At 44.9% G+C, this 27,413-nt stretch overlaps 1 protein-coding gene across 1 annotated transcript in view; it reads left to right on the top strand.

The window, feature by feature from the left end:
- Positions 1-692: 692 nt before the first annotated feature.
- LOC126101087 (collagen alpha-5(IV) chain-like) overlaps positions 693-27,413 on the top strand; it is a 63,337-nt gene continuing 36,616 nt past the window's right edge. The window contains exons 1-4 of the mRNA XM_049911766.1: positions 693-784; positions 8,921-9,207; positions 13,650-13,814; positions 16,560-16,795. Of these exons, the coding sequence (XP_049767723.1) occupies positions 8,922-9,207; positions 13,650-13,814; positions 16,560-16,795 (687 nt within the window). The 5' untranslated portion in view covers positions 693-784; position 8,921. The remainder of the gene's footprint in view (positions 785-8,920; positions 9,208-13,649; positions 13,815-16,559; positions 16,796-27,413) is intronic.

The following is a 27,413-nucleotide window of genomic DNA, read 5'->3' as shown; positions in this document are numbered from 1 at the left end:
ATGCTGCAACTTCTCTGTGTACTACAGCATCATCCGCGATAAGCCGCATGGAACTTCCGACACTATCTACTAGGTCATTTGTATATATTGTGAAAAGGAATGGCCCCATAACACTGCCCTGTGGCGCGCCAGAGGTTACCTTAACGTCTGTAGATGTCTCTCCATTGAGAACAACATGCTGTTCACTGTTCAACATGCTGGTGGACAACACACACGCCCAGCAGTGATTTGGGAATCAAAATCGACATCTTCTTTCCAGATGTATTAACCTTTTCCCGGCAGTGTCTGTGCCACATTCTAAGGTGAATATGTGGAGGAGGATACTTGCAAGTTTCATAGTCGCAGTTTTATTTATTGAGATGGTAATTAAAACCTTATGATCTTGCCACATGGTGTATCTGCAACACACAGCACGTCTGCGTAGTGGTTCTGGACTACGTTGCTTAATTGTCAAGCAGTTCCAGCACGGCGGGATGGCCCACGGTCCAGCTGAAGGAGGTCAGCCGTGAGTAAGACAGAGCAGCAGCAGCAGCAGCTGCAGCAGCGGGCCTGGTCCTGGAGCTGGAACGTGCACGGGGGCGGCCGCAGGATTCCCGAGGGCCGCGGATGAGCGAGCGACGCTACGCGCTGCGGCCGAGGCGGATCTTCGCCAAGGACGGCCGGCCGCGGGCCGCGCCGTATAAAAGCACGGCTCCGCCGGCGCCGCCTCAGTGGCTCTCGCACCGGGGCGGACAACACATACGCTCAGCAGTGCCAAAGGACGACTCCGCAGCACGAGACACAGGTACGTGGCACGGGAGGTCCACTCCCATGCGCTGAGTGATCTTCTACTTCGTGGTCCACTTCACAACAGTTATTCTCACGAAGTAATGAGTGCTATCGACAGGGGACGTTATACTGACTCCATATTTTTAGATTTCCGGAACGCCATTGACGCCGTTTCTCACAATCGCCTTCCAATTAAATTGTATGCCTATGGACTATCGTCTCGGTTATGTGACAGGATTCGTGATTTTCTGCCAGAAACATCACAGTTCGCAGTATCTGACGGAAACAGAAAAAACAGAAGTAATATCTGCTGTTCTTCAAGGAAAAGTTATAGGCCTAGTGTTGTTCCTGATCTACATAAACGATTTAGGAGACAATCTGACCAACCTTTTAGATTTTTTGCAGATGATGCCGTCATTTACCATCATGTAAGGTCATCAAATGATCATAATAAATTGCAAAATGATTCGGACAAGACATCTATATGGTGCAAAAGTGGCTATTGACTCTAAAAAATTAAAAGAGTGAATTCATCCTCATGATCACTAAAAGGAATCTCCTAAATTTTAGTTACACGATAAATCACACAAATGTAAAGGCTGTACACTCAGCTAAATACTTAGGGATTACAATTACGAATTACTTAAATTGGAACGATCACATACACAACATTGTGGGCAAAGCAAACTAAAGATTGCGATTTATTGCGAGAACACTTGGAAAAATGTAACAGGCCTACTAAACAGACTGTTTACACTACGCTTGTCCTCCCTCCTCTGGAATATTGCTGTGCGGTATGGGATCCGCATCAGATAGAATTGACGGAGGGCATCGAAAAAGTTCATAAAAGGGCAGCTCGTACTGTACTGTCGCGAAATAAGATAGAGAGTGCCACGGATACGAAACACGAATTTGACTGGCAGTCATTAAAACAAAGGTTTTTTTTCGCTGCGGCTAGACCTTCTCATGAAATTTCTTGTCATCAAATTTCTCCTCAGAGTGTGAAAATATTTTGCTGGCGGCCACCTACAGAGGGAGGAATGATCATCATGATAAAATAAGAGAAATCAGAGCTGGCACGGAAAGATTTAAGTGTTAGGCTTTGTCGCGCGCTGTTCGAGAGTGGAACGATGGAGAAGTGGCTTAAAGGTGGTTCGATAAAACCTCTGCCAGGCACTTAATTGTGAATTGCACAGTAATCATGTCGATGTAGATGAATCACGAGAATGGTTACTGTCAAGTGGCAACGGTAACTTTGGGCATCCTCTCTCATATCTGTTCTGTCATGGCTGCTAATAAACTTAGGTCTTCTGGAAAAAATCTAGCAGAAACATTATGATTTTGGATACGCTTTTAACACGTGTTCGAAAGAGCTACGAAAAATTCTGCACGACGGAGATTAATTGGAAATACCATTATTTAGTATTTTCTACCGCACAGAAAACAAGCAATTTCTTTCGTGTGCGTATGCGTGTGCGCGTGTATGTGTGTATGTGTGTGTGTGTGTGTGTGTGTGTGTGTGTGTGTGTGTGTGTGCATAGTCATATTGTTATGGTGAACCTGCATTGATGAAAGACGAAGATAACCTCAAGTACGAAAAAAGTTGCAGGCGAATGAATGGCTGAAGTATAAACTGAAGACCTCAGTTACATGACTGTGAGCTAAATATGCAGAGACTTGATCGCTGTGATCATTCTGTTACCGGTTTCGTCTTTTACTTACCCGTTATTGATTTGCATATGAAAGACTGACAATCCCAGTTAATACATATCTTACGGGTGTAACTGCTAAGGAGCTGGATCATTGTGACAAGTCGATCACTACATTTCGTACGCGATCGCACAAAAATGTCACTCTTTTTCTCTTTTTGTATTAGTCATAACACAATACTTTGTGTCACTTGCTTTACACTATACTGTGCGAAGCGGCAATACTCCAGAGGTCTTTCTGTGTCGCTTGATCTCCTGACAAGATGTATCAGACAATAACTCAACTGCAAAATGGTCCTCTGGCTTAGGTTTCCAGTATGATACGTCACCATCTCCCGTAGTTTCAGTCTAAGGCGGTCTGACTCTTCTTATTCATCATAGTAACGTATTGGATGCACTCAGCGAGCTATGTCCATCACGTAGTTTTCTTTTTTCCAGTCTCACATTCATTCATCTATGATTATTTCACCGGGTTTGTTTAGCACCAGAGACGATAACAGTCCGGAACACCTTTGCTTCGGTACGGACACCTACCCTGTACCATCCTCCGACATTAGTATGGTGCCTCAGTGTTATTTCTGGTTAAAATTACGTGGATTAAACGTACATATAAATAAGTACTCGTAACCTCTACGACAAATACTTAATTTGCAATTGCATACTAGCGTCTTCTTGTGCTTGCTACACGACAAGAAAGCTACGGAGCACGAGAAACTACGAAAAATGTGTTATTTTGCGTATAAATTAACGTGATACAACGTTTGTGAAGCTAATAACATGCACGCGCAGTCGTATTAATATACTACAAAAGTAAAATATTTTACAATTTTCCACAAAAAATTACTCCACGTGCCTGTTTTTGGAGACAAAAAGCAATTTAATGTTCGTGGAATATAAATGACGTCCTTCATGTTGGAGAACAAGAATTCCAAACACATCCCATGAAGGATTAAATCAATTATGAATTGTAACGCGGCTTACCACCCTGAGAGACAGTTCTAATACAATTCGTTTTGGCGTCTACTGGCAGTAGATCATCGGTAGATATCGTTACCTTATCGAAGACAAACTGCAATAGCAACGGAAAAAATGGATATTTTTGCACCATGACATTACGGTAACAATAAATACTTTTCATCAGAAATGACGGTAGAATTTTTGTAAATATTCTAGCCCTGTTAACTACCTGACTTGTATGAAAACAGGGGATTTCAAGTTTTCTTTCTCAACATTTTGTACTGGGTATCAATGTTTACTTCTCTTCGCACTGTAGGCCAATAGGTGGTATAGAAAACTACATAATGGTTCCTATTAGTTGGGAAATAGTTTAATCTGTCTCATAGTTTTAGCTTCATATAACAGTAAAATGGCAAGATGTCTTTCAGTTGCGATGAAGCAGTTAATTTTCAAACAACATTGCTCGCTTTAGTACCAGATAATTTACTGTACTGGACTCAGTACGGCATTTTACTGTATCTGCACATGACTATTACTAAAAATGTTGAGTTACGTTCGAATCAGGAACTGTGTTAAAGCCCTATGACTCAGAAACACGGGCCGAAATGTTATAGTTTCTGTATTAGTCTTCAGTTGCTTACACTGGCCACCTCTGCCGTATTCTCCACAGTACGTGCAGTCATTTGAAAACGTAAATATGACGCCGGGATGACAGTCCGTCACTTCTTCACGAAGATTCGGACGGGAGCCATCACTGTTCCCAACACAGTTACTATATGCTTATAACTTGGCTTCTATCACCCCCTGTCCCGACGTACGGGAATCTGCTCGTAAGTCTCTTGCCTGTCCGTTTTGCACCGTTGCTGTCTAGGACAGAAGACAGTTGTCAGCAGTCTCTTGTTTCTAAAACTTGTTGCTACGCTTCATCAAGCTGGTTGTATCAGCGATTGGTCCATTTGTATTGCAACGAATATGTGCAAACTACTCGCAACGCACTAATTGTGCATTACCTCAAGTATTAGGAAAACTTTCATCTCCTCTTTGTCTATGGGCAAGTTACATGTACTCTATTACTATAAATTTTCATAACATGAAATGTTTAACGTATTAAGAATACAATAATACAAAATTTGTAAGCCTAATTCTATGTCTCTTAGATAATTTTTCCCGATCGTCATACATAAATATCCACAAGGCTTTCTGTATATCGCTCTTACTGTTACTTAGAGACAACGCTTTTCAGTGCTACTAAAAATAATAAACTACTTGAAATAACAGACTAAAATCGACAGTCTTAGGCCAACAGCTCTTACAGAGCTCTACATAACGTCTTCTTGATGCTCCCGAAGCTACTGCACATTGGGAGGACAAGCATCACCCCGATACAGAAAAACATCCAGCACTGTTTAAGGATGTTGTCAATGTGTCGCTGTTCCGGTAGGTGAAAGAGTTCGTTTGTGTTCACCTGTGGTAGAAACAGTACCCACTTGAATAAACGTGCTGTACTTACACGACCGTTAATGTGATGAAGGTGCAGGCTAATGGGTAACCAATAGAATCTTTAGGTCGGTGGATTTGCCTAACACCGTCAATGTCGACGACTCATTTCTCTTCGGCGATTCCGTGTTCGAGTTTTTCAATGCCTGAATGATCTCATTATGATAAGGAATCAGCTTCTATTTGTCAACGACTTAACAAATTACCTAAATAATACGCAGATTACTAGACTGGGTTTTGGACCAAGGCCTCTTTTAGATTTTTTTGAAGCTACAGGCGTTGAAACTTCCCGGTAGATTAAAACTGTGCTGTAACGAGACTCCAACTCATGGCCTTTGTCGTTCGCGGGCAAGTGCTCTGAGGACAGAGCTACTCAATCACAATCCCTCCTCACAGCTTTGCATCTACCAGTACCTCAGCTCATACCTTACTGAGGTACTGGAGGTAGTAAAGCTCTGAGGACGAGACCTGAGTCGTGCTTGGCTAGCTCAGTCGGTAGAGTATCTGCCTGCTAAAAGCAAAGGTCCCGAGTTCGAGTGTCAGTCCGGCACACAGGTTTAACACAGAGAGATTCATATCAGTGCACGCTCCGCTTCAGACTGAAAAATTTCAGTCTACAGACATTTTTCTGTAATCAGCAAGTGACATTTTTGAATACGTATCCGCTCTGTGCAGCCGTTGCTAATCACGGTTGTTCAGTTATGACACTTTTGCCTGACTTCATTCCGAATTCATCTCGTATTGCCACTATACTTCAGTTTCTGAACGATGACATGAAGTCGCAAAATATGTTCTTACTCCAAGAAGATTTTCCACAGAGACGAATGTAAATTTTTATTGCTTTAAACAACTACTGAGAGAATAAGCAACTTAATGCCATCTATTACCTACTGCTATTTCATTCTTTACGTCAGAGAATCCACAGTACAGCTTTCATTATTGCAGATGGATTTCTGTAACGTAACGTGTCATACAACTATTTTCTAGAAACAAAAAACATAATAGCACAAATAACTGTGTTGCTGACATTATATGGGTTGTTTTCTGTCGTAGCAAAACGAGAATAGTTCTTTCGCTAAGAGATAAGGCAATCGGCATAGACTTATCATGGGTTGAATTATCACTCGAACTTCTGGTCTCTCCATTCTGAAATGTAATTCCGGTCTGAGACTTCCACTTGGAACAGGCACGAAATATTTTACTTAGTTCACTGGCATTACACTTCAGATCACTTATCGACATGCTCCCTTTAAAGCTTATCTATTCGTTAGTAATATGGAATGCAGAAGTTATTGCTGGATTCCTTTTCTTCGCAAACCCAAACACCCTGAGGTTACAAATTACTTTAGAACAGTATAAGGTAATCGAAACTTCGGGTCAGTAACCTTATGCGTTAGTTATTTCGCCACAATTTCATGAAGATATGTTTGTGATATCGAAAATAGCACATACAGACGATCATTCAGAGCTGCTGGAGTTAAGACCATACATCGGGCGAAGAAAACACGGAGTGCTTCATCAAATCAAAATACGGGAGACATTACTGCATGAAAAAATGCTTACATGAAGAAGGAATTGGTTATTGGGGCTTTTGATATGAAGTTCACTACTTACATCCATGATTGCTTAGTAGTAAAATAGTATAAGGATGTCGCTGTTACCAGAAGACATTTTTATTGTTTTCCACTTTGGGGTTGGGATATTTCAGTTATGCATTAACAACATTGGCTTTGTTTTATTTGCTTGGCAACAACTGGTTGTTTGCGTAGTTGTTTGCGTTGAGTGGAATAGATGTATTTTCTCTACAGTTAATCATATGAAGTTTCTTGTTAAATTGCTTTCTGACGTGCGTATATGTCGAAGTTTCCGCGGTCATTCTAGGGATTGTTCTCGTTCTGTTACAGTTGTCAGTGATTCTGTCCCGCTGACAGGCCACCTGTTTCGTTATATACTACTTCATCATATACAGAAATGCACTTTTCTGATATTCTCATAATGAAAACAACGATTACTTCATAAATGCTCTAATTGGTGTAGAAAGAAGTAGTAGAAGTGGAAAACAACGGGGATGCACTAAAATTACAATATTTCCAAAAAATTATCCAAGTTGTTTCATGCAATCGGTATGAAAAAACAAGTTGTAGAAGTGGAAAACAACAGGGATGCACTAAAATTACAATATTTCCAAAAAATTATCCAAGTTGTTTCATGTACAAACTGCCTATTGGCTTCTGTCTCGGGTTCTTCGGCCGACGTTCATCTAATGATTTTTCTGACGTTTCGCCAGCACGAGTGGCTGGCATTGTCAAAGCTTCACCCTCCATTGCCGGTTTGCCGGTGGTGAACTGGAGCCGAGCTCGCGGGCGCAGACTATATGTACCTGGCTTCTCCGCGGTCATTTCCGGTGCTGTTCTCCTCTTGCTACCTGCGACGGTCGTTCGCTGCAGTACGGGAAGCCAGGATCCGTTTACCTTAAGGCTTTCCTCTTTCTTGTTCAAACTGTTCGTGTGTTTTTGTATTTCTACGGCTTCTCTGAACAAGCGCCCGCGAGCTCGGCTCCAGTTCACCACCGGCAATGGGGGGTGAAGCTTTGACAATGCCAGCCACTCGTGCTGGCGAAACGTCAGAAAAATCATTAGATGAACGTCGGACGAAGAACCCGAGACAGAAGCCAATAGGCAGTTTGTCAACAAGTGGCCACGAAAGCCTCAACAATTTTGTTTCATGTAATCGGTATGAAAAAACAACAAGTTAGTACCAGGGCTTTCGTTTTTTTTTTTTTTTTTTTTTTTTAGGTCTGATCGGTCGCGAAATGGAAACGACAATGAAAATCAAAAATGTTTATTCGCAACAGTTACCTATACCTTCCAGCTCCTTTTCTACCTACGCGCCGCTCCGACTTAGACAACTGTCCTGGTGCTGTATCGACTTCCCAATACCATCGTCATAGAAGGCAGCCGCCTGTAAATTCCGCCAATTCTCTACGCTGATTTACAGCTCTTTGTCTGTACTAGAATGTTGTCTTCATAGCCAGCGGCTCATGTGAACACAGCAAGCCAACTCCGAGCTGTATGGTGGGGATCAAACACTTTCCCTCGAAAACTCTGGAGCAGCATGTTCGTTTCCCGCGCAGTGAGCGGTCGAGAATTGTCATGAAGAAAGGAATGCATTACAGTTACGTTATGGGGGCTGCATGAAATCAGGCGAACTTCTCAGCAGGCACTATTACTTGGCAGGAGACATTATTTTCTAGGCATCTTTACCTGCTCACTGTGGACTCAGAAATGAAAAGGCCGATGTGATGCTATCGACGAGCATACAAGACACACTGCCCAATACATCTGTTCAAACCTTCACCGGTTTTCCACTGCGGTTTCCATTTCGCGATCGATCGGACCTTAATAAACGAATAGCCCTTGTATGTTACAGTTGAACAACAGAGAGAGAAAAACTCAATGTGGAAACAACCACTAGGGGTTGGCTAAGCCATTTCTCAGCGATATCCGTTCTTTCAGAGGTACTTATCCAGCTGGAGATATAGGAGAGTTACTGTGAAGTTTGAAAAGTAAGAAAAAGGTACCGGTAGAACTGAAGCTGTGAGGATGGTACGTGATTTGCATTTGGAAAGGTTAGTTAGTAAAAACATTCTCCATGAAAGGCAAGTCCAGAGTTACAGCCTTAGCCGACCAGGAAATTTCAAAACAATGTACACTACACTGCACAGTGAAAATTACTTCTAAAGTTTTAAGATTAAAAAATGCGTAGAAAATGCAATACCTTTTTTCTGAAAATAAGCGTTGTATATTATATGTTTGTTACGGTGGGTGAGACTGTTTTCAGGACTACACTTCAGGACTATACCTCAGTTGCATGTGTTCTAAATGTCCTGTACAGAAAGCCAGTTTAAAATGTTCATTTAATTAAGCATTCAAGTACATAATGTATAGGAATAGTGTTTCGTGTTCTACAGAGGTGTATGTGTTTGGCAGGATGCGCGCTCTGCTACCCTTGCTGGTGGCAGTGGCCCTAGCGGCGACCGCGGTGTCGGCGCAAGGCTACGGGCCGCCTCGCAAGTCGCACAAGAAGCCGGTCAGCAGCACCACGCCCGCGCCGCTGCCCTCCAGCCCTGCCCCCGTGCAGCCTCCCAGTGAGGACGAGCTCCAGCAGAACTTGCTGCCCTCTGACTTCGGCCTCAGCAGTAACAATGGCCGCTTCTGGTGGCAGCAGGGGGCCTTCAGTGGCGCCACCGCCTCCTCTAATTCTGGATCCATAGCTGGTGAGCACTGTTACATGTATGCAACCCTAGCACATGTGAAGATTCTAGAAGGCGCTACTATATGACGAGCATTGTAGGCTGACTTAATAATGTAGATGTAATTTACCCAACCACATTCGACTGGGAGACTTCAATGCTCGGTAGGAACAGAAACTCCGTACCGAGTGTGATGGAGGTCTCGATATTGACTCGCATTCGGGAGGAGAATGAACCAAATCCCCATCCGGCCATCCACATTTATGTTTTCTATGCACTCGTGAAACCTCTACAGGCAAATATCGGGATGGATCTTGCAAAGGGGCCACAGTCGATTCCCTCACTCGGTACTGACAGTTTATGCTCAACACCTTTGCGGTTAAAAGACAAATTCGGGTAAAGTAAATGAAGCTCGTAACCAATAATGAAAACTGAAGTAGAAAATTTTAATAACCATAATATGTGAATGGAAGTACTCCTGATACAATTCACGCTAGACAGTACCGACAATTTGACAGTAATGTGTGGGCTCAAACTGTAGGTGTCGATTTGTCTAGCAGCACATATTACAGGCCCTATTAGAAGACCTTTATTCCTTCAGAAATGCTGCTGAATTATTTCTACAGACAGTAGGAAGCATGTGGTTTCTCCACAATGAGACTCCAGTACATTTCAATCACATGGTTCGAGGCGGTTGATAGCTACCATGATAAATGGACAGGTGGGGTAGGGACAGTTCTATAGCCTGCACGTTTCCTCGATCTGTCCTTTGGCAGGTAGGAGCATCTAAACAATTGGTTTATGCATTGTAAATTTCTAGTTGAGAGACATTCCGTTAATATATTATGAAAGTCTGTGAATCCATGCGACACCATTGCGATACCGTTAAATGGTATGTGAGTACACGAAGTAAAAGTTTCATGTCAACGATTTTACACATAAGAACGAAAACAGTTCTACAATTATATCACAACTAAAGTACGTCTTTGGCAATTATGTCTTCAATAGCGTTCGTAGCAGAAGGATATGCGGCGTCTGAATTTTATTAATGACAGAGGTTTACGAATGGGAGACAAGGTCCTTTTTATTAAATGGCGGCAAGAGGAAAATGTAATACATATAAATAATGAAAATATGTTAAGCCATAGACCATTCACCAATCACTTATGAAAATGTAAACATGTGCAGTTATATTTTGTTTAAGGCTAACAGATTCCTATTACATGCTATAAGTGGTTGCCACTTTTTACTCTAAAAGGATGATTCGGGAAGGTAGGAGGGGCAAGGGAAGAGACTAAAAAGGAGGAAGCAGGCTAAATACTTAACATACTTCTAACGTAACTGTCAGTGTTGCGCAGTAATGGGGAACATGATACACACAACAAATAAACAACACAATACGTACATATACTTCATGTTCGTAATTTATCTTGTAATGTCTCTATGGGCTTTTAGTTTTAGGTTGGTATTTTTCAGTCTTGATTATTTCTCTATATTTTTTCATTCATTTATACTCATGAATGAATAATAATGTCCATCAATAATGAGTATGCGTAAAGCAACATATTGTTAACGTCACTTACTTCACGCACATTTCATAAAAAAGGCACCAGTTTCATAAAAGTCGTGTTTACTGAGGGGTAAGCACACTAATTAATGTTCAAATATTCGTGGGCGAATGTTGAATGAAGTCCTTAGTAAGGAAGAAAAACGGAGAGAAATGAGATATAAGTGTGGAAGGCTTGTGATTTCGTCAGAGAAGGGAAATGTTGATAAAAAAAATCGTCTTTGTCATTATGTTAGTTTAAATTGTCTAAGATTTAATGAACAATTATACGCCATTTTGATTGTAAAAGGTTATAAAGGGGAAAGTGGCTGGGACTGGGAGGATCAGCTGGCTCGGTTCAGTTCAGATTTTTGTTGGTAATTTTCGTTTCATTACATTCCATGTTATGACGGTGAAGACTGGATTCAAATTTGTATGAAAACTGGAACTGATGAGCTTCAAAAGTTCTGAATGTGTTTGTCGCTACTGGAATGAATAAATGGGTAACAAATTCTGAGTCAGATTATTTCTTTCAATTAAGGATCCTGGGTATTCAGCATTAAATTTAGATGTATGGTTTTTTTATTATAATTCTAACAATATATGTCACATCGATGGCATGTAATGATATGATACATTTTGTATATAGACTGAAGCGGTGAGTGCAAATTTTTTCCTCAAGCGGGGAATCGAACCCCGGTCTCCTGCTTACTAGGAAGGTGCGTTAGCCATTAAGTCACTTTGACACAGCTGTTCATGCATTTTCACGGATTATCCTGGCACGCCACCCTCCTCGATCCAAATTCCCACTGCAGCTCCAGTCTACTCTAAATTCCTCCTTACGCTGGAACAGAATTGCCGAGGCTCTCCATGTTCTGGCATAGCACCTCAGCATCGAACGTAAACCCAGGTGCAGGTACGAATACAAATGAAATGACACAATATCAGACACTGCAGTGCTCTCGTACAGATATGAGTATGAGAACTGCAAAGTCTCTGAAATTGTATCATTTCATGTGATGGTATGTTTTCGATTGTGTTGCCAACAAAATCACCTCAGAATTAATAATATTTTAACATTCAGTTGTGAGTAGGTGAAACAGTTGGATATTATGTCAGACGCAAAAATCGATCAAAAGTTACTTAGAAATTTCTTATTCCGCGGCCCAATCTGAATGAGTGTGACTTCTTGTACATTGCTGGCCATAAAAATTGCTACACCACGAAGATGACGTGCTACAGACGCGAAATTTAACCGACAGGAAGACAATGCTGTGATATGCAAATGATTAGCTTTTCAGAGCATTCACACAAGGTTGGCGCCGGTGGCGACACCTACAACGTGCTGACATGAGGAAAGTTTCCAGCCGATTTCTCATACACAAACAGCAGTTGACCGGCGTTGCCTGGTGAAACGTTGTTGTGATGCCTCGTGTAAGGAGGAGAGGAGGAGGAGGAGGAGGATATTAGTGTTTAACGTCCCGTCGACAACGAGGTCATTAGAGACGGAGCGCAAGCTCGGGTGAGGGAAGGATGGGGAAGGAAATCGGCCGTGCCCTTTCAAAGGAACCATCCCGGCATTTGCCTGAAACGATTTAGGGAAATCACGGAAAACCTAAATCAGGATGGCCGGAGACGGGATTGAACCGTCGTCCTCCCGAATGCGAGTCCAGTGTGCTAACCACTGCGCCACCTCGCTCGGTTGTAAGGAGGAGAAATGCGTACCATCACGTTTCCGACTTTGACAAAGGTCGGATTGTAGCCTATCGCGATTGCGGTTTATCATATCGTGACATTTCTGCTCGAATTGGTCGGGATCCAATGACTGTTAGCAGAATATGGAAACGGTGGGTTCAGGAGGGTGATACGGAACGCCGTGTTGGATCCCAGCGACCTCGTATCACTAACAGTCGAGATGACAGGCATCTTATCCGCATAGTTGTAACGGATCGTGCAGCCACGTCTCGATCCCTGAGTCAACAGATGGGGGCGTTTGCAAGACAATAACCATCTGTACGAACAGTTCGACGAAATTTGCAGCAGCGTGGACTATCAGCTCGGAGACCACGGTTGCGGTTACCCTTGACGCTGCATCACAGACAGGAGCGTCTGCGATGGTGTACTCAACGACGAACCTGGGTGCACGAACGGCAAAACGTCATTTTTTCGGTTCAATCCAGGTTCTGTTTACAGCATCACGATGGTCGCATCCGTGTTTCGCGCCATCGCGGTGAACGCACATTGGAAGCGTGTATTCGTTATCGCCATACTGGCGTATCACCCGGCATGACGGTATGGGTTGCCATCGGTTACACGTCTCGGTCACCTCCCTGTTCGAATTGACGGCACTTTGAACAGTGGACGTTACATTTCAGATGTGTTACGACCCGTGGCTCTACCGTTCATTCGATCCCTGCGAAACCCTACATTTCAGCAGGATAATGCACGACCGCATGTTACAGGTTCTGTACGGGCCTTTCTGGATACAGAAAATGTTCGACTGCTGCCCTGGCCAGCATATTCTCCAGGTCTGTCCCCAATTGAAAACGTCTGGTCAATGGTGGCCGAGCAACTGGCTCGTCATAATACGCCAGTCACTACTCTTGACGAACTGTGGTATCGTGTTGAAGCTGCATGGGCAGCTGCACCTGTACACGCCATCCAAGCTCTGTTTGACTCAATGCCCAGGCGTACCGCGGCCGTTATTAGGGCCAGAGGTGGTTGTTCTGGGTACTGATTTCTCAGGATTTATGCACCCAAATTGCGTGAAATTGTAATCACATGTCAGTTCTAGTACATTCGTCCAATGAATACTCGTTTATCATCTGCATTTCTTCTTGGTGTAGGAATTTGAATGGCCAGTAGTGTAATAAGGAGATCGCCACAGACTGCTTACTGACGGCTTACCTTTCCTCTGCAGGACCAGGATGTGGGCCGGGCTCGGCGTGCTCGCGGCCAGGGCCGGCCGGCACCACGGGCCAGTACGGCGAGTCCTCGCTGCTGCTGCCGGGGTCGCGGCCGGCCTCCGGCTGCGGCGGTGCGTCGGGTGGCGCCTGCGCACAACCCGGCTTCCCAGGTGCCCCAGGTCAGTACTCGGCGTCACACACAAACACAAACACACACCAATAACGCTTTGTAAAACACTGATCATCCAAAACATTATGACCACCGCGACCAGCCAAAACCTTATGGCCACTGCCCAGCGCGACGTTGGACGCCGCCTGCAGACGTTGCGGGCACGTGACGTAGTGACGCAAGCGGAGCAGAGACGGACGGTGGATCACCCTAGCGAAGATATGGACTGCAAATGGGAAAATCAATTGAGATGAGCGATTTTGACAGACTATTGTTACGCAGAGCCTGTGAACGAGAATCTCGAAAACGGTGAAGCTGGTCGAATGTTCAAGTGGTATTCTTGCGAGAAAGGTAGAAGAACAGTGAAACTACCACGAGGTGTTAAATGGTTGGAAGTACACGGCTCTTTACAGAACGTCGGGGTCTCAGGCTTGTCTGCTCTGTTCAGTAGGATAGATGGTGATCTGTGGCATGTCTGCCGAAATAGCACATTGGTGGTGCACGCACGAGTGTTTCGGAGCACACTGTTCATTGCAGTTGTTGAACGTGCAGCTCCACAGGAGACCACCCCTACGTGTTCAAGTCGACCCAACGATGCAGTCAATCCCGACTGTAGTGGGCAAGGGGCCATCGGGATTCAACCGTCGATCAGGCGAAACGTGTCGGCTCTTCGAGTGAATCACATTTTTGCTACAGTAGGGTGAGGGTCGTCTCCACAAACGCCCTCGTCGAAATGAACGGCGGGTCGAGATGTACAGGCCGCCACGTAAGCAGGCTGGAGGGAGCATTATTACGGTATGGGAGACATTCTCCTGCGCTTGCGTGGGACCTGCGATAGTAATCGGAGACAAGCTGATACCTGCAAACCACCTACATCCCTTCGTGCTTGATGTCTCCCCCAACGGCGACGTCATTTCAGCAGTGTAATTGTTCTTGTCTCGCAGCCAGCACCGTGCTACAGTGGTTTCAACAGCATTGTAGCGAACTCACGATGATGACTCGACGACCAAACTCGCCTGGTCTTAGCCCGATGGAACCCATCTGGGTCGCTAACGGGCGCCATCAGCGCGTACGAAAAGCAGCTGCCCGACATTTACGCCAATTACACGACCTGTGCGTAGACATCTAATGCCACACACTTCCACAAGCCTACCAATAAAGTGTCATATCCATGATACGCGGAATAAATGATGCATTTCGTTCCAAAGACTGTCTAATAAGCTATTAAGCAGGTGGTCATGATGTTTTGGATCATCTGTGTATATATTCATCACTGGAGACCCCTGCCTCTAAACATGCAATATAGACAACCCATTGAAACGCCATTACTTACCTAAAACCGGTATTAATGGCGTTTGTCAATCACTTCTATAAACACGTCAGATGTCGTGGTTTCCACTTACACAATGTAGGAAAATTCCAGACAGTAGATACAAAGATGGGATGTACTGGTTACTTGTTAACTGTCACGGCTCATCAATGACGGAATCCCAGACCAATTACAGCACTTCGTCTCAGTTGAACAGAAAAGAAGAGATGATGTGGTGCCAGTCGCATTGTCATAAATATTCAAATATTCCTTACAACCTGTCAAGATTTGTCATCCTGTTGGAAACAGATCGACGAATGATTTGTGCCCAAGTTGTCATCTAGCGGCGTCTCCGTCAGTCATGAGATATCGACTGCTCCTTCGCCACGCGTTATAGTCATACGAGTCGTTCCTTATTTTTTTGTAGTGTCATTTACCACACTTCTATTAGGTCGAATTTTCGGCCTTTCCTCATCACTTGTATTTCAGGTACGATTTTCTTTGATCCAACTTTATCAGCTAGCTTCATTACATACCATGACGATCTCATTTTCATTTTCATTCCAAACGTAATTACGTATTCAACTCCAGCCTGTTTCCTCATCAGTTTGTTTGGTAACTTGGTAACACGGCGTATTCATGTGGTACCATATACCTACTGTTGCTGGACAAACCGTCCATATTACGAAATGACTAACCTGGGGCGCGGTTTTAGTTACAGGTTGTCTATCTAATGGCTTCCAGCGGTAAAAAATTAGTTTCAAATATTTCATACAGCTGCTGACCAAATTTAAAAATTTAAAATACTCCCATAATCTACTCATTAGGAGAGATAATCTTGTGTTAAAGCAGCAACACAGTAAGACAACCATTATATTAAGAATTGCCCATATGTCTCGACGTAGTGTAACTCTCGGCGCTCGAGTTACCCAGACTATACTCATGCCGCGTTTGAGAATGAGAGCACTTCGCGACTTCCAGCAAAATTTGCAGATAATTTCAAATCTTTACGATACATCCACCAAAATCTAGTGAAAGTTACAAGTTTATGTTACAAGCTATACTGTATTATCACTGTTCATGCAGTAAACCTTGATCAGGAACGACGTTTTAATTTATGACCCCTTTGCTAATAACTCTATCCGCAGCACATTTTTCAGACATTATCCACATTATCACTGAATGTACCTGCAGAACTATAACATCGTACCAGACTTAGTTCAGGAGACATGACGTCAAAAACCTTGAGATGCAGCAAAAACTAGCTATTTCTTAAAACGGAGCGCAAATTTCCCAGACTGTACTCAGGAAGGCGATTGTGGCTGTTTAACACATGGAATTTCGATTCTTTAAAGATTCTGGGGTTTGCTGGTGTTGCTCTGTACAAATCAAGTACATATTGGAGCTACGCCGCCGCAGTGCAACAGTTTTTTCTCGGTTCATCAGGCACGACGGGAGCGTTTGGCGAGACGGGCCTGGGAGGCTACCCGCTGCCTGGCGCCCCCGGCACCACGGGGGCGCTGGGGGAGACCAGCCTGCAGGGCAACCCCTTCCTGAGCGGCCTCCTGCCAGGGGGCGGCGGCACCGTCCCCTGCAAGACCAGGAGCGGACACGCCTGCGTCCAGAAGACCCTCTGCAGCAACGGCAAGGTGCTGCCTGGCGTCAAGATCAACAGCTACACGGTGAGTGCTCACCACCATCTCAGTCTGCCCTGTCTCTTCCTCCATTATTCTCAGTCTTTAGCCTTTCTGGCCCGACAGCTTGCCTCAGCACTTGAAGAGGGAAAAGAGGAGAGAGGACTAAGTTTTAACTTCCAGCCGACGACGGGATCATTAGAGACGGAGCATTAACTCGAAAGGTGTGGGGGGTTGTGAAAGAAATAGGCCGTGTCTTTTCCAAAGGAACCATCCTGGCGTTTACCTTGAGTCAAATAGAGGGAAACCACCACCCACCAAGGTAGCCGCGCTTCCTGGACTCGGATAGGCGCGCGGGCCCCGGATCGAATCCGCCCGGCGGATTAACGTCGACGGCCGGTGTGCCGGCCAGCCTGGATGTGGTTTTTAGGCGGTTTTCCACATCCTACTAGGTGAATACCGGGCTGGTCCCCACAGCCCGCCTCAGTTCCACGACTCACAGACATCTGAAACACATTCACACTATTTCACGATTTAACTAGACGCAGACAGCTGGGGTACACTACTTCCGTCCCAGGGGGTATAGGGTGGCGGCAGGAAGGGCATCCGGCCACCCCTTAAAATTAACCGTGCCAATTCCGTATTCAGCCTGCCGAAACTGCGCACAGTGCGGGATAAAGGCGGTAGCAAAAGAAAGAAAGAAAGAAATAGGGAAAACACCGAAAACCTGACGGGAATATGAGCTCCCAAATTCGAGCCGTGTGCCACCCAGGTCAGTCAGGAACTGAAGGCATTTCCTTAGTGCGCGTACTGTTCACTGCCGTTCACAGAATGGATACACTGTTGTACTGAAGCGCCGCCAACACTGCTTCGGCTGGCACTATACAGGGCCTGCTGTCTGGCTCCAGCTCTCTATGAAAAGCCTTGACTAGACTGCTTCGTTCCACGAGTCTCTGACAGATCTCCTATTTGCTTCCACACTAGACATCATACTTACCTCTGTCAGATGCCTGGTTGAATAAGGTAAGGTAAAAAAGAAAAGGAAGAATTCTTTGTCTTCAGTACAACTCTTCCCGAGTTTGTGACCGCGCCGCCATGTAAAGCAGCCTGACAATATGAACTGCATCATCTCGGCTGCCAACAGTAGCCGGCCTACAAGCCGACAGCGCTCTGGAGGCTGCCACACCACATACCTGTCGAAGACCCACACGCATTGTGTTGTTCCAATCGGCATCGAACATACTACGTCACTGTGTTATTTTGGTCCTCATTCGCCGAAACCATCCAACAGGATCATGCCACCCAATACTAAAATAGACGTCTCCGACAAATTGACTCTAGAATAAGGGTAAAATAATACCATGCAAGTTCTCATCGCGGCACTAACACAGTGGTAAATATATGCCCTGAGAAAGACCACTTGCATCCGGGGCAGAAACGTCGGTCTACATGACATGACGCCATCACATATCCAGAATAGGACGTCGAAAAATTATCTTTAAAACTGCAGACTGTAATAACTATAAAACTAAATTGCATAGAAACAGCAGTTTTTCCACACGTGACAAGATAACTCATAAGCAAATGAAACAGTATGGGTCCAGAGAATTTTTAAAGCCTCAAAGACCTGTGATGTACATAGGAAACTAAATCGACGAATGAAAATTTGTACCAAGGCCGGGATTCGATGCCAGCTCTCCTCATCACTAGGCTCATGCGCTAATCCCTATGCCACACTGGCACAGTGGCTTTGCATAATTGCGCGGACTACCCTAACATGCCTCCCTCCTCAATCCAAATTCCCATTCACCCCTCAGCCAACTTGCTATTCCCTCAAAACTCGAACTGCATTGCAGAGGGTTTCGAACCGGATTGAAACAGCACATCAGCAGCGAACGAAATGGGGGATACTTCCTGAAACCCAGGCATCGCGCTTCAGACTGCATATATACTTCATAGATGTCTGATGAACCATATAGTTTCATTTGATTAAAATACCTATGCCTGTGTTTCAGGCAGGATCCCCCGTTTCTTTCGATGTTGAGGTGCTATACCAGTACAGGTGGAGAGTCTATGCAATGCAGTTCGAGTTTAGAGGGTATAACAAGTGGGCTGAGAGGTGAATGGAAATTTGGATTGAGGAGAGAGGCGTGCTACGGTAGTCCTGCAATTGTTCAAAGCTACTGTGCCAGGGTGGCGTAGTGGATAGCGCATCTAGTGAACTGGAGATCTGGGTTCGAATCCCAGGCTTGGTACAAATTTTCATTCGTCGCTTCAGTCTGCATACATTCATCAAAACTCATACAGTTTTGTTTCCTTATTCATATATGTCTATGTGTGCACTACTACTGACATGGACATCCTCCAGTCGGTATTTAATTTCCCACGCTCTAGGAACGCCAAGGCGGTATGTTCAAACGCAATCCGAATGCGTGCCTTGAAGTCCGGTACGTCTGTAACTTGGTTGGATACATCTGATCCTTTAGAAAACGCCATAGAAAGAAGTCTCTTCGTGAGAGGTGATCGGGGCGGTCCCAAGTGGGACTATCTCGTCCAGTCCACCGATCTGGAAACTGGCGGAAAATTAGGGACCAGCAAAGTGGTGCCCCATCCTGCTCAAACATGACGTCAGCTTGCAGGTATTCCAAACGTAGTTCTGCAAACGGTAGACTCTTTCGAATAGAATGGACTAATGATGCAATTGTCCATTACTTCGCACCACACACTGACCTTAGAACAGTCCCTTTCCACTTCACAAGTAACATGAGGACACTATGATCACCATTTGCGAACGGCATGATGATTCAGTTTGCGAAATACACAAAGATTTCACTCATCGGGGAAACAAATCTTTTCCAAAAATTCGTAGATTCCGTAATCGTGACTGGCATGTCCACTGCATTCTGTTGGCACCGATGTTCATCCATAGGCTTTAATGCCAGAAGCAGCAGCACATTGTAGGTATAAAGACATAGCATCTCGTGAAAGACTGTGCACTGTCGATTATGACATTTCCAACTCACTGGCAGGACTCCTTGAAAATGGAGTCTCAAAGATGTGGGTTTCCCGTTTATGGGGAACACGACCTGTTTCCACAAATGACGTATGCCGAGCCCAAATAGGTGGTTGGAAGGGTGGTTCTGTTCCGTATTGCATCCTAAAGTATCCTTGCACTTCTATATCTACATCTATACTACGCAAACTCTATTGAATTCACTTGGGTATCGAGCTTCGTCTCTAAGGACGAGGCTACACAATCAGATTTCTTCTGGGGCTTTTACATTTTCGTCAGAACTGAGGCACCTGGAAAATACTTAATTAGTTATCTTGTCACACGCTGAAAACCAGTTGCTGCTGTCTAGTATAGTTTTTAAGTTATTTAAGATGTACATTTATGAAGCTAATGTATGGACTCTCTGCATTACTGAAGTACTGGAAAGGACAACAGTCGCGGAAGCCTAGGCTCGCACGTAGATTCTCAGTTTTCACGAGACGTCGTAGCGAGACGCTGTAAGAGCTTCCGCGCATAGATAATGTAATGTGGCCTTCACCGTTGGAAAGGGAATACACTGGTCGCAGTCAGTGTGCCTTATCGCAGGCGCGAACAGCGTCGGCGTGCATCCAAACGGGCGCGTCAGATGCAAAATACGGCGGCTCGTTAGTCGGACTTAGCATCTGGGCTCCGTGCCGCGGGCTCCTTAATGAGGAAGCACCGGGCCCTTGGCCGTGGCGGCACCTCTGGGAAACCCATGCGACGCGCCGGGGCTCATTTGCCCCGCTCGGCACGCACGCGGCGCGCTCGGAGACTCACAACCAGCCCGCGCCGAGGTCAGGCCGTAATAACTGCCCGATGATACGGCTCCTCACCTGCCGCCAGACAACTCCCCAGCTTGCGTAACGAGCAGCCAAGTCAACCGCAGTTCCGCGCCGGAAGCAGAGTTGCCAGAAACTCCTCTAACGACACGTTAATAATGTCTTTCTCTTTGATAAACAGTTCTAAATCCAAAACCATGCAGCGCGGGATTAGCCGAGCGGTCTGGGGCGCTGCAGTAATGGACTGTGCGGCTCGTCCCGGCGGAGGTTCGAGTCCTCCCTCGGACATGGGTGTGTGTGTTTCTTCAAAATGGCGCTGAGCACTATGGGACTTAACTTCTGAGGTCATCAGTCCTCTAGAACTTAGAACTAATTAAACCTAACTAACCTAAGGACACCACACACATCCATGCCCGAGGCAGGATTCGAACCTGCGACCGTAGCGGTCGCGCGGTTCCAGGCTGTAGCGCCTAGAACCTCTCGGCCGGCTGTGTGTGTTTGTCCTTAGGATAATTTAAGTAGTGTGTAAGCTTAGGGGTCCGCAGCTCGTGGTCGTGCGGTAGCGTTCTCGCTTCCCTCGCCCGGGTTCCCGGGTTTGATTCCCGGCGGGGTCAGGGATTTTCTCTGCCTCGTGATGACTGGGTGTTGTGTGATGTCCTTAGGTTAGGTTTAAGTAGTTCTAAGTTCTAGGGGACTGATGACCACAGCAGTTAAGTCCCATAGTGCTCAGAACCATTTGAACCATTTTTTTGTAAGCTTAGGGACTGATAACCTTAGCAGTTAAGTCCCATAAGATTTCACACACATTGGAACATTTTTTTTTTTCCAAAACCATCGCCAATACTGGAGCAGATATTGTGGTGCACTGCTGCCAACATCATTAAATCCCAAATATCTCTTCTGTGGTTCATGGAAAGAATACTTGTGATGCTACTGCTGGCTTCCCATTGGTCGAGTAGGATCGTTTAGGTCAGTGACGGTCTTGGTGCTAGTCGAGAGAAGTAGGCTATATAGTAGCACCACAATTTACCTTCTCTCTTCCCTTGCATAATCGCTCATAACACAACAGTACATTCGCACGAAGCATATATGCGCTTGATACACGTCACATAAACTACTCCAATATTTCATTATGATCCATTAGCACTTTTAAGTTTGATATTGAAATCATACGGAAATAACACTTCGAGGAGTCGTTGATGATGTCTTACGAGCCATAGCACAACCTCATGTCGAGGAAGTATTCAAGAGGAGCCGGACGGAGTGGCCGAGCGGTTCTGGGCGCTACAGTCTGGAACCGCGCGACCGCTACGGTCGCAGGTTCGAATCTTGCCTCGGGCATGGATGTGTGTGATGTCCTAAGGTTAGTTAGGTTTAAGTAGTTCTAAGTTCTAGGGGATTCATGACCACAGCAGTTAAGTCTCATAGTGCTCAGAGCCATTTTTTATTCAAGAGGAATTCAATTACGTCCTTTTCAAGAAACCATCCCCAAATATGCCTTCAGTGCTTTTCGGACACTTTGGATAACCTCACACTGGATGAGGATATGAATCCCCCTCATCCAGAATGCGGGACCGATCTCTTACCCACTTAAACCCTACGCTCGATGAATGCAGATTACATCATCCGTGTTTGTACTATTGATTATCTGCGGTATGTTTCTTCTCTTGCGGCTTGAACACTGTAATCAGTATTAGCTAGAAAAGATTCCAAACGTGTTTTGTAATACACTGTACTGTGAAAGGATTTCCTGACCTTGATAGGATGAGACATGTGCATTAACGTAATAGCTTGTTTACTAACTTCCAGCGTGCTGGAGTAGCTTGGGTCAGCAACTTCTGTGTGCACTAGAAATGTTCATTTCACATTTTTAGCATCTTCGGAACTGCCATTTTCGACTATACTAAAATGTAAACTTTCACGGCCGGAAATATCATGTCCATTATAATTATCCGTGCTGTTATGCCGTGGTCTGTTGATGAATTCTGTGGTGATTCCCAACGTTTCGTCTCCGACTGCGGGAGACATCTTCAAGGGGGTCCGTAGCTTGATGGAAGGTCCAACACACACACTGGCTCGCTCAGTAGCGAGCCAGTGTGTGTGTTGGACCTTCCATCAAGCTACGGACCCCCTTGAAGATGTCTCCCGCAGTCGGAGACGAAACGTTGGGAATCACCACAGAATTCATCAACAGACCACGGCATAACAGCCCGGATAATTATAATGGACATGATTTTCGACTATGTTATGATGATTTTAAAATGGGTCTCGGCCCGAAACTAGTAATCAAATGAATAAAAAGTAAAAATTTGCAAGTTTGGCTGGTTTTTCGTTCTACTATAATAGCTTGTATTCAATAGTTGCGTCGTGTTATAGTTACGATTATGGTTTTGATCACACAGCATAGCGACGTTTTCTTTACATTCCTCAGTCACGAAAAAGAATGATTCTCTGCTCTTCAACCTATGGTATCAGACCTCTCATTAAACTATGCACACAAATTATAAGGCCAGTGACTGAGCATTTGCAAATCTATTCTGATCTCTATCTACAGCAAAATTAACAATAGAAGAAACCTATTTTGCGCCATATAGAAAGATGCTACTTCTTCCTACGAGATGGAGTTTGTGATTGGAGAAAAAAGTCCTCGCGAGTCACAGAACTATGCGAATCTTCATTTGGTGGAAGTCACATCAGTGGCATCCTGCCCAGCTACGAGGACAGTTAAGTAGTGTCTTCTTCATCCTTGGACCGACTTGTGGCACAACACTTGTGGCGGACCGATGGTGGCACACAAACGCCACAGCACTCGCGAAGATATTACATTCGATTCCCCTTTCTCCACAAATAATTGCAAACCCTCGTTTACCAACTCATCTTACCTCAATATTATAGCTCCTCCAAAGCACACGTTGTCTTCTAATGACCGGTCCGTTGGTAAAAAGAGAAATACTGATAACTCCGAGTCATCGTGGCTCTTGAGTGCTGCCGCAAAACCTTCTAGCGAAATATGAAGGCCAGGATGTGTCAGTCTCAGAATGTAATTATTCCCGGCAATTATCGATGGCTCACGGGCTTGAAGTGGAACTAACTTGAAATCATACCTCTCTTATAAAAAGAAATCATATCTCTCTTGCAAAAACTTAACTCAGTTGGCACGAAGACGTTCAGTACATTGTAACTTAAACTCTAGTAAAATATGTTGCATGTTCCTCACCTCCGGATTGTTTAGATAGCACATGATAAATTCCGCTTTGGGTGGGAGCAATGTCGATAACTGTTTCGTTTAGCTTCTCTTCCGTGTTACATTATTGCATTTCTACTCAGTGTTTAATAGTTCCAGTCTGCAGTGAGTTTTCTATTGGACGGTTAGTTGGTGCGGATTCCAATTAAGTTTTTGATCGCTCGTTTGTCCAAGGCACTTGAGTATTTCAGTTATGTGAATCAAACGGTTTTAGATTGTGATGTCGTCTTGTTAATTCGAATATTTAGATTAGTAAATTGTTTGTATTTATGCAAATTAAATATTTCATTGCGGCAGGTAAAACCTTAGTTCTACTGAAAGCACCACCGTAGAAATATTACTTTTGTAAATCGCTTGCGGCATTATTCAACAGTTATGATGGTTATTTGAAAGAAATATGGCAACAAGACACATCTTCATTAAGTTTATTTATGTCAAGAAGCGTTTAGGGTTTTAACCCGACTCCAACTGGTGCAGTGCAGCACAAGAGGCTGATTGCAGTAGTTTTTCAAGTCGTTTAATACGCCGCAATAAAGCTTAGTCAACATTATTACCGATATATTAAGTATGATGGCTTCTCCGCCTCATAATTCTAATACAACGTAATTGCTCAACGTCTATAGCTGCTTACACTTGTAGATAGACAGGAAAACAGTCACGCATTCTATTTACGATTCATAATGCACGCCGACAGTGCATCTCCTGCAGGAGCGGAGCTGAAATGCCAAGGTTGCACGACAGGAGACGTTTATGTACGTCGCTGTGTGTGGTCACTGCTTAAGGTAGCAGCGCACACTCACCTGGCCGACACGCTTGGCTTCCTCATATTTCTTCGTATTACCTTTTTGCAAGGACGTGCTGTTGTATCACCAGTTTACAGGCCATGTCTACCAATACATGAACTGCTTATGTCTACAAGTGAATAACGTTGCAGTTTTTCCTGAAGTGTCTACAAGCGGCTGGAGGCGACTGCAACATAGTTCCCTAGTCCCCAAACAACCAGAGTCCTAACCCAGTAGAAGGTGTGTGAGACCATCTCGTGATCATCGTGTTCTACGTGACTATCTGTACACTATATGTTGTGCCCTGTATTAGGATTTCTTCCAGTTCCTTTTATAGATGTGGCGTGGGAAGATGAATGTTTATACGTCGCTATCGGAGTTGTTATTTGCATTTATTTATCAGCACGGTCAGAAGGCTGGAGAATATTTTCTCTTCCGAAAGATTTCTTGTAGTTTTCTGGGTAGGTTCTCGTGCCGATGTGTGGTGCATTTGTTACAATGTCTGCCAATTATACTTTCTAACATTTCTGTTACCCTCCCTCGACAGTCAAAAAAACTTGTGACTATTTGCACAGGCCTTTTTTTGATGACGATGATGTTTGGTTTGTGGGGCGCCCAACTGCGCGGCCATCAGCGCCCATACGAAGTCCCAAGTTTTTCACAGTTCAATTTTTTACACAGACCAATCAAACCACTGTCACGAATGATGATGAGGGGAGCAGGAGGAGGACAACACAAACACCCAGTCACCGGGCAGAGAAAATCCGCAACCCGGCCGGGAATCGAACCCGGGGCACCGTGAGGCCTTGTTTGTATACTCTCCATGTCAACGCAGAAGTCCATACGATTGAGTAGCGTTCAAATAGAGGCATTTCAAATGTTTGGTGTGGAATAACTGTTGTAGACTCACGGCAATTTCGTAGCATTTCGTCAGTGAATCGAAGCCAGCTATTTGCCTTACCTACAGCTGAGCCTATGAGGTTTCTCCAGTTCATACCGCGTGGTTAGAATTAAAGTGCGGCTATTGACGGGGGTCCAGTGTGGACTGTAACCATCCACAGAAACTTGGTAGATGTGATAATGCGTTAAAGTTGAATCGCTAGAGAAAAGTAGCCGCCGGCCGCCGTGACCGAGCGGTTCTAGGCGCTTCAGTCTGGAACCGCACGACCGCTACGGTCGCAGGTTCGAATCCTACCTCTGGCATGGATGTGTGTGATGTCCTTACGTTAGTTAGGTTTAAGTAGTTCTAGGGGACTGATGAACTCAGATGTTAAGTCCCATAGTGCTCAGAGCCATGTGAACCATTTGAAAAAATTAGCCAATTTTGGCCACCAGTTGCGCTTCGGGCACTATATAGCATCCTGTCGACGTCCCCATTGCTCCTATTGAACAAACAACGTAAGTGGCAGTTAATAATAAAATCAATGTTATGCCTTTCTCACTAGTTTAACCCTTTCTTCCCACGTCTCGTTCTAATACCCTACATATGGAACGATTTCTATGCGTCTTTCTTGCATTCACAGCGACAGACTTGCAGCTAGTAGCCAGAATTTCAGCGTAAATCGGTTGCGCGTCGACGCATTAGAAAATCTACCAAGATTCACTCCCACGCGATAATTGTAGCCCACACTACACCTCTGTGAGTAGCTTCACTCTAATTATAGCCACCCAGTCGTAGTTAGTTTGCTGTTGGCTTGCTTCGACTGTTATGAAGTGTCAAGTGTGTTCCCGTGTCATGTCGATGAGCATGATGAGAGAGTACGCGGTGTAGTGTTAGGTTTTTGTTGTTATGGATGAAGGGAAGGGAGAGTATGAAGCCCAGTGCCATCACATAGCCTACTCCTCTGGAAGGAAACTAACGGCGCCACCGAACCCAACGTCCACATCCGACAGGCGGATCACCCTCAAGAATGTCACATACCCTCACTTCATGAGACACTGCAGAGCGGTTTGCAGTTTGATTCTGGACACTGGCGCAAATACTGGTGATTAGAAACTTAACCACCTCTCCTCCACTTCATCGAAATGAAATTTCATCCACTAGCATAATTCGAACCGTCTTACCTCCAAGACACAGGCATTCATTAGTGACCGTTGATTTTTTTTTTCTTTTATCTGATTTTGTTCGTCATTGTTCGTTGCATTTGTTCGGGGTGGAGGTCTCCTGACACCCTTTGACGTTCAGTGTTGATCCATTCGCTCAGTTTTTATTACATAAGGCAGCTAACCCTCCTACCGAACACCCTGAACTACCGTGCCGACGCGACTTTGGCAACGGAAGCGGCTTCTACTGCCCACAGCTGCTCATTACTACACCCAAATAGCCGGCCGCGGTGGCCATGCGGTTCTAGGCGCTGTAGTCCGGAACCGCGCGACTGCTACGGTCGCAGGTTCGAATCCTGCCTCGGGCATGGATGTGGGTGATGTCCTTAGGTTAGTTAGGTTTAAGTAGTTCTAAGTTCTAGGGGACTGATGACCTCAGATGTTAAGTCCCATAGTGCTCAGAGCCATTTGAACCATTTAAACACCCAAATATTTGTATGACATGACAAAGTGTAGCTGTGACTAATTAATCCTGTAATCAAATACGAGAGCTGGAACTTATATAGTGGTAACTATTTATTCGCAACCGGGACAAAAGTCCACAGCTCGTGGTCGTGTGGTAGCGTTCTCGCTTCCCGCGCCCGGGTTCCCGGGTTCGATTCCCGGCGGGGTCAGGGATTTTCTCTGCCTCGTGATGACTGGGTGTTGTGTGATGTCCTTAGGTTAGTTAGGTTTAAGTAGTTCTAAGCTCTAGGGGACTGATGACCATAGCTGTTAAGTCCCA

This window comes from Schistocerca cancellata, chromosome 9 (genome assembly GCF_023864275.1).
Source record: "Schistocerca cancellata isolate TAMUIC-IGC-003103 chromosome 9, iqSchCanc2.1, whole genome shotgun sequence".
NCBI classification, from domain to species: domain Eukaryota; kingdom Metazoa; phylum Arthropoda; class Insecta; order Orthoptera; family Acrididae; genus Schistocerca; species Schistocerca cancellata.
This window is presented reverse-complemented; position numbering and strand designations above follow the sequence as displayed.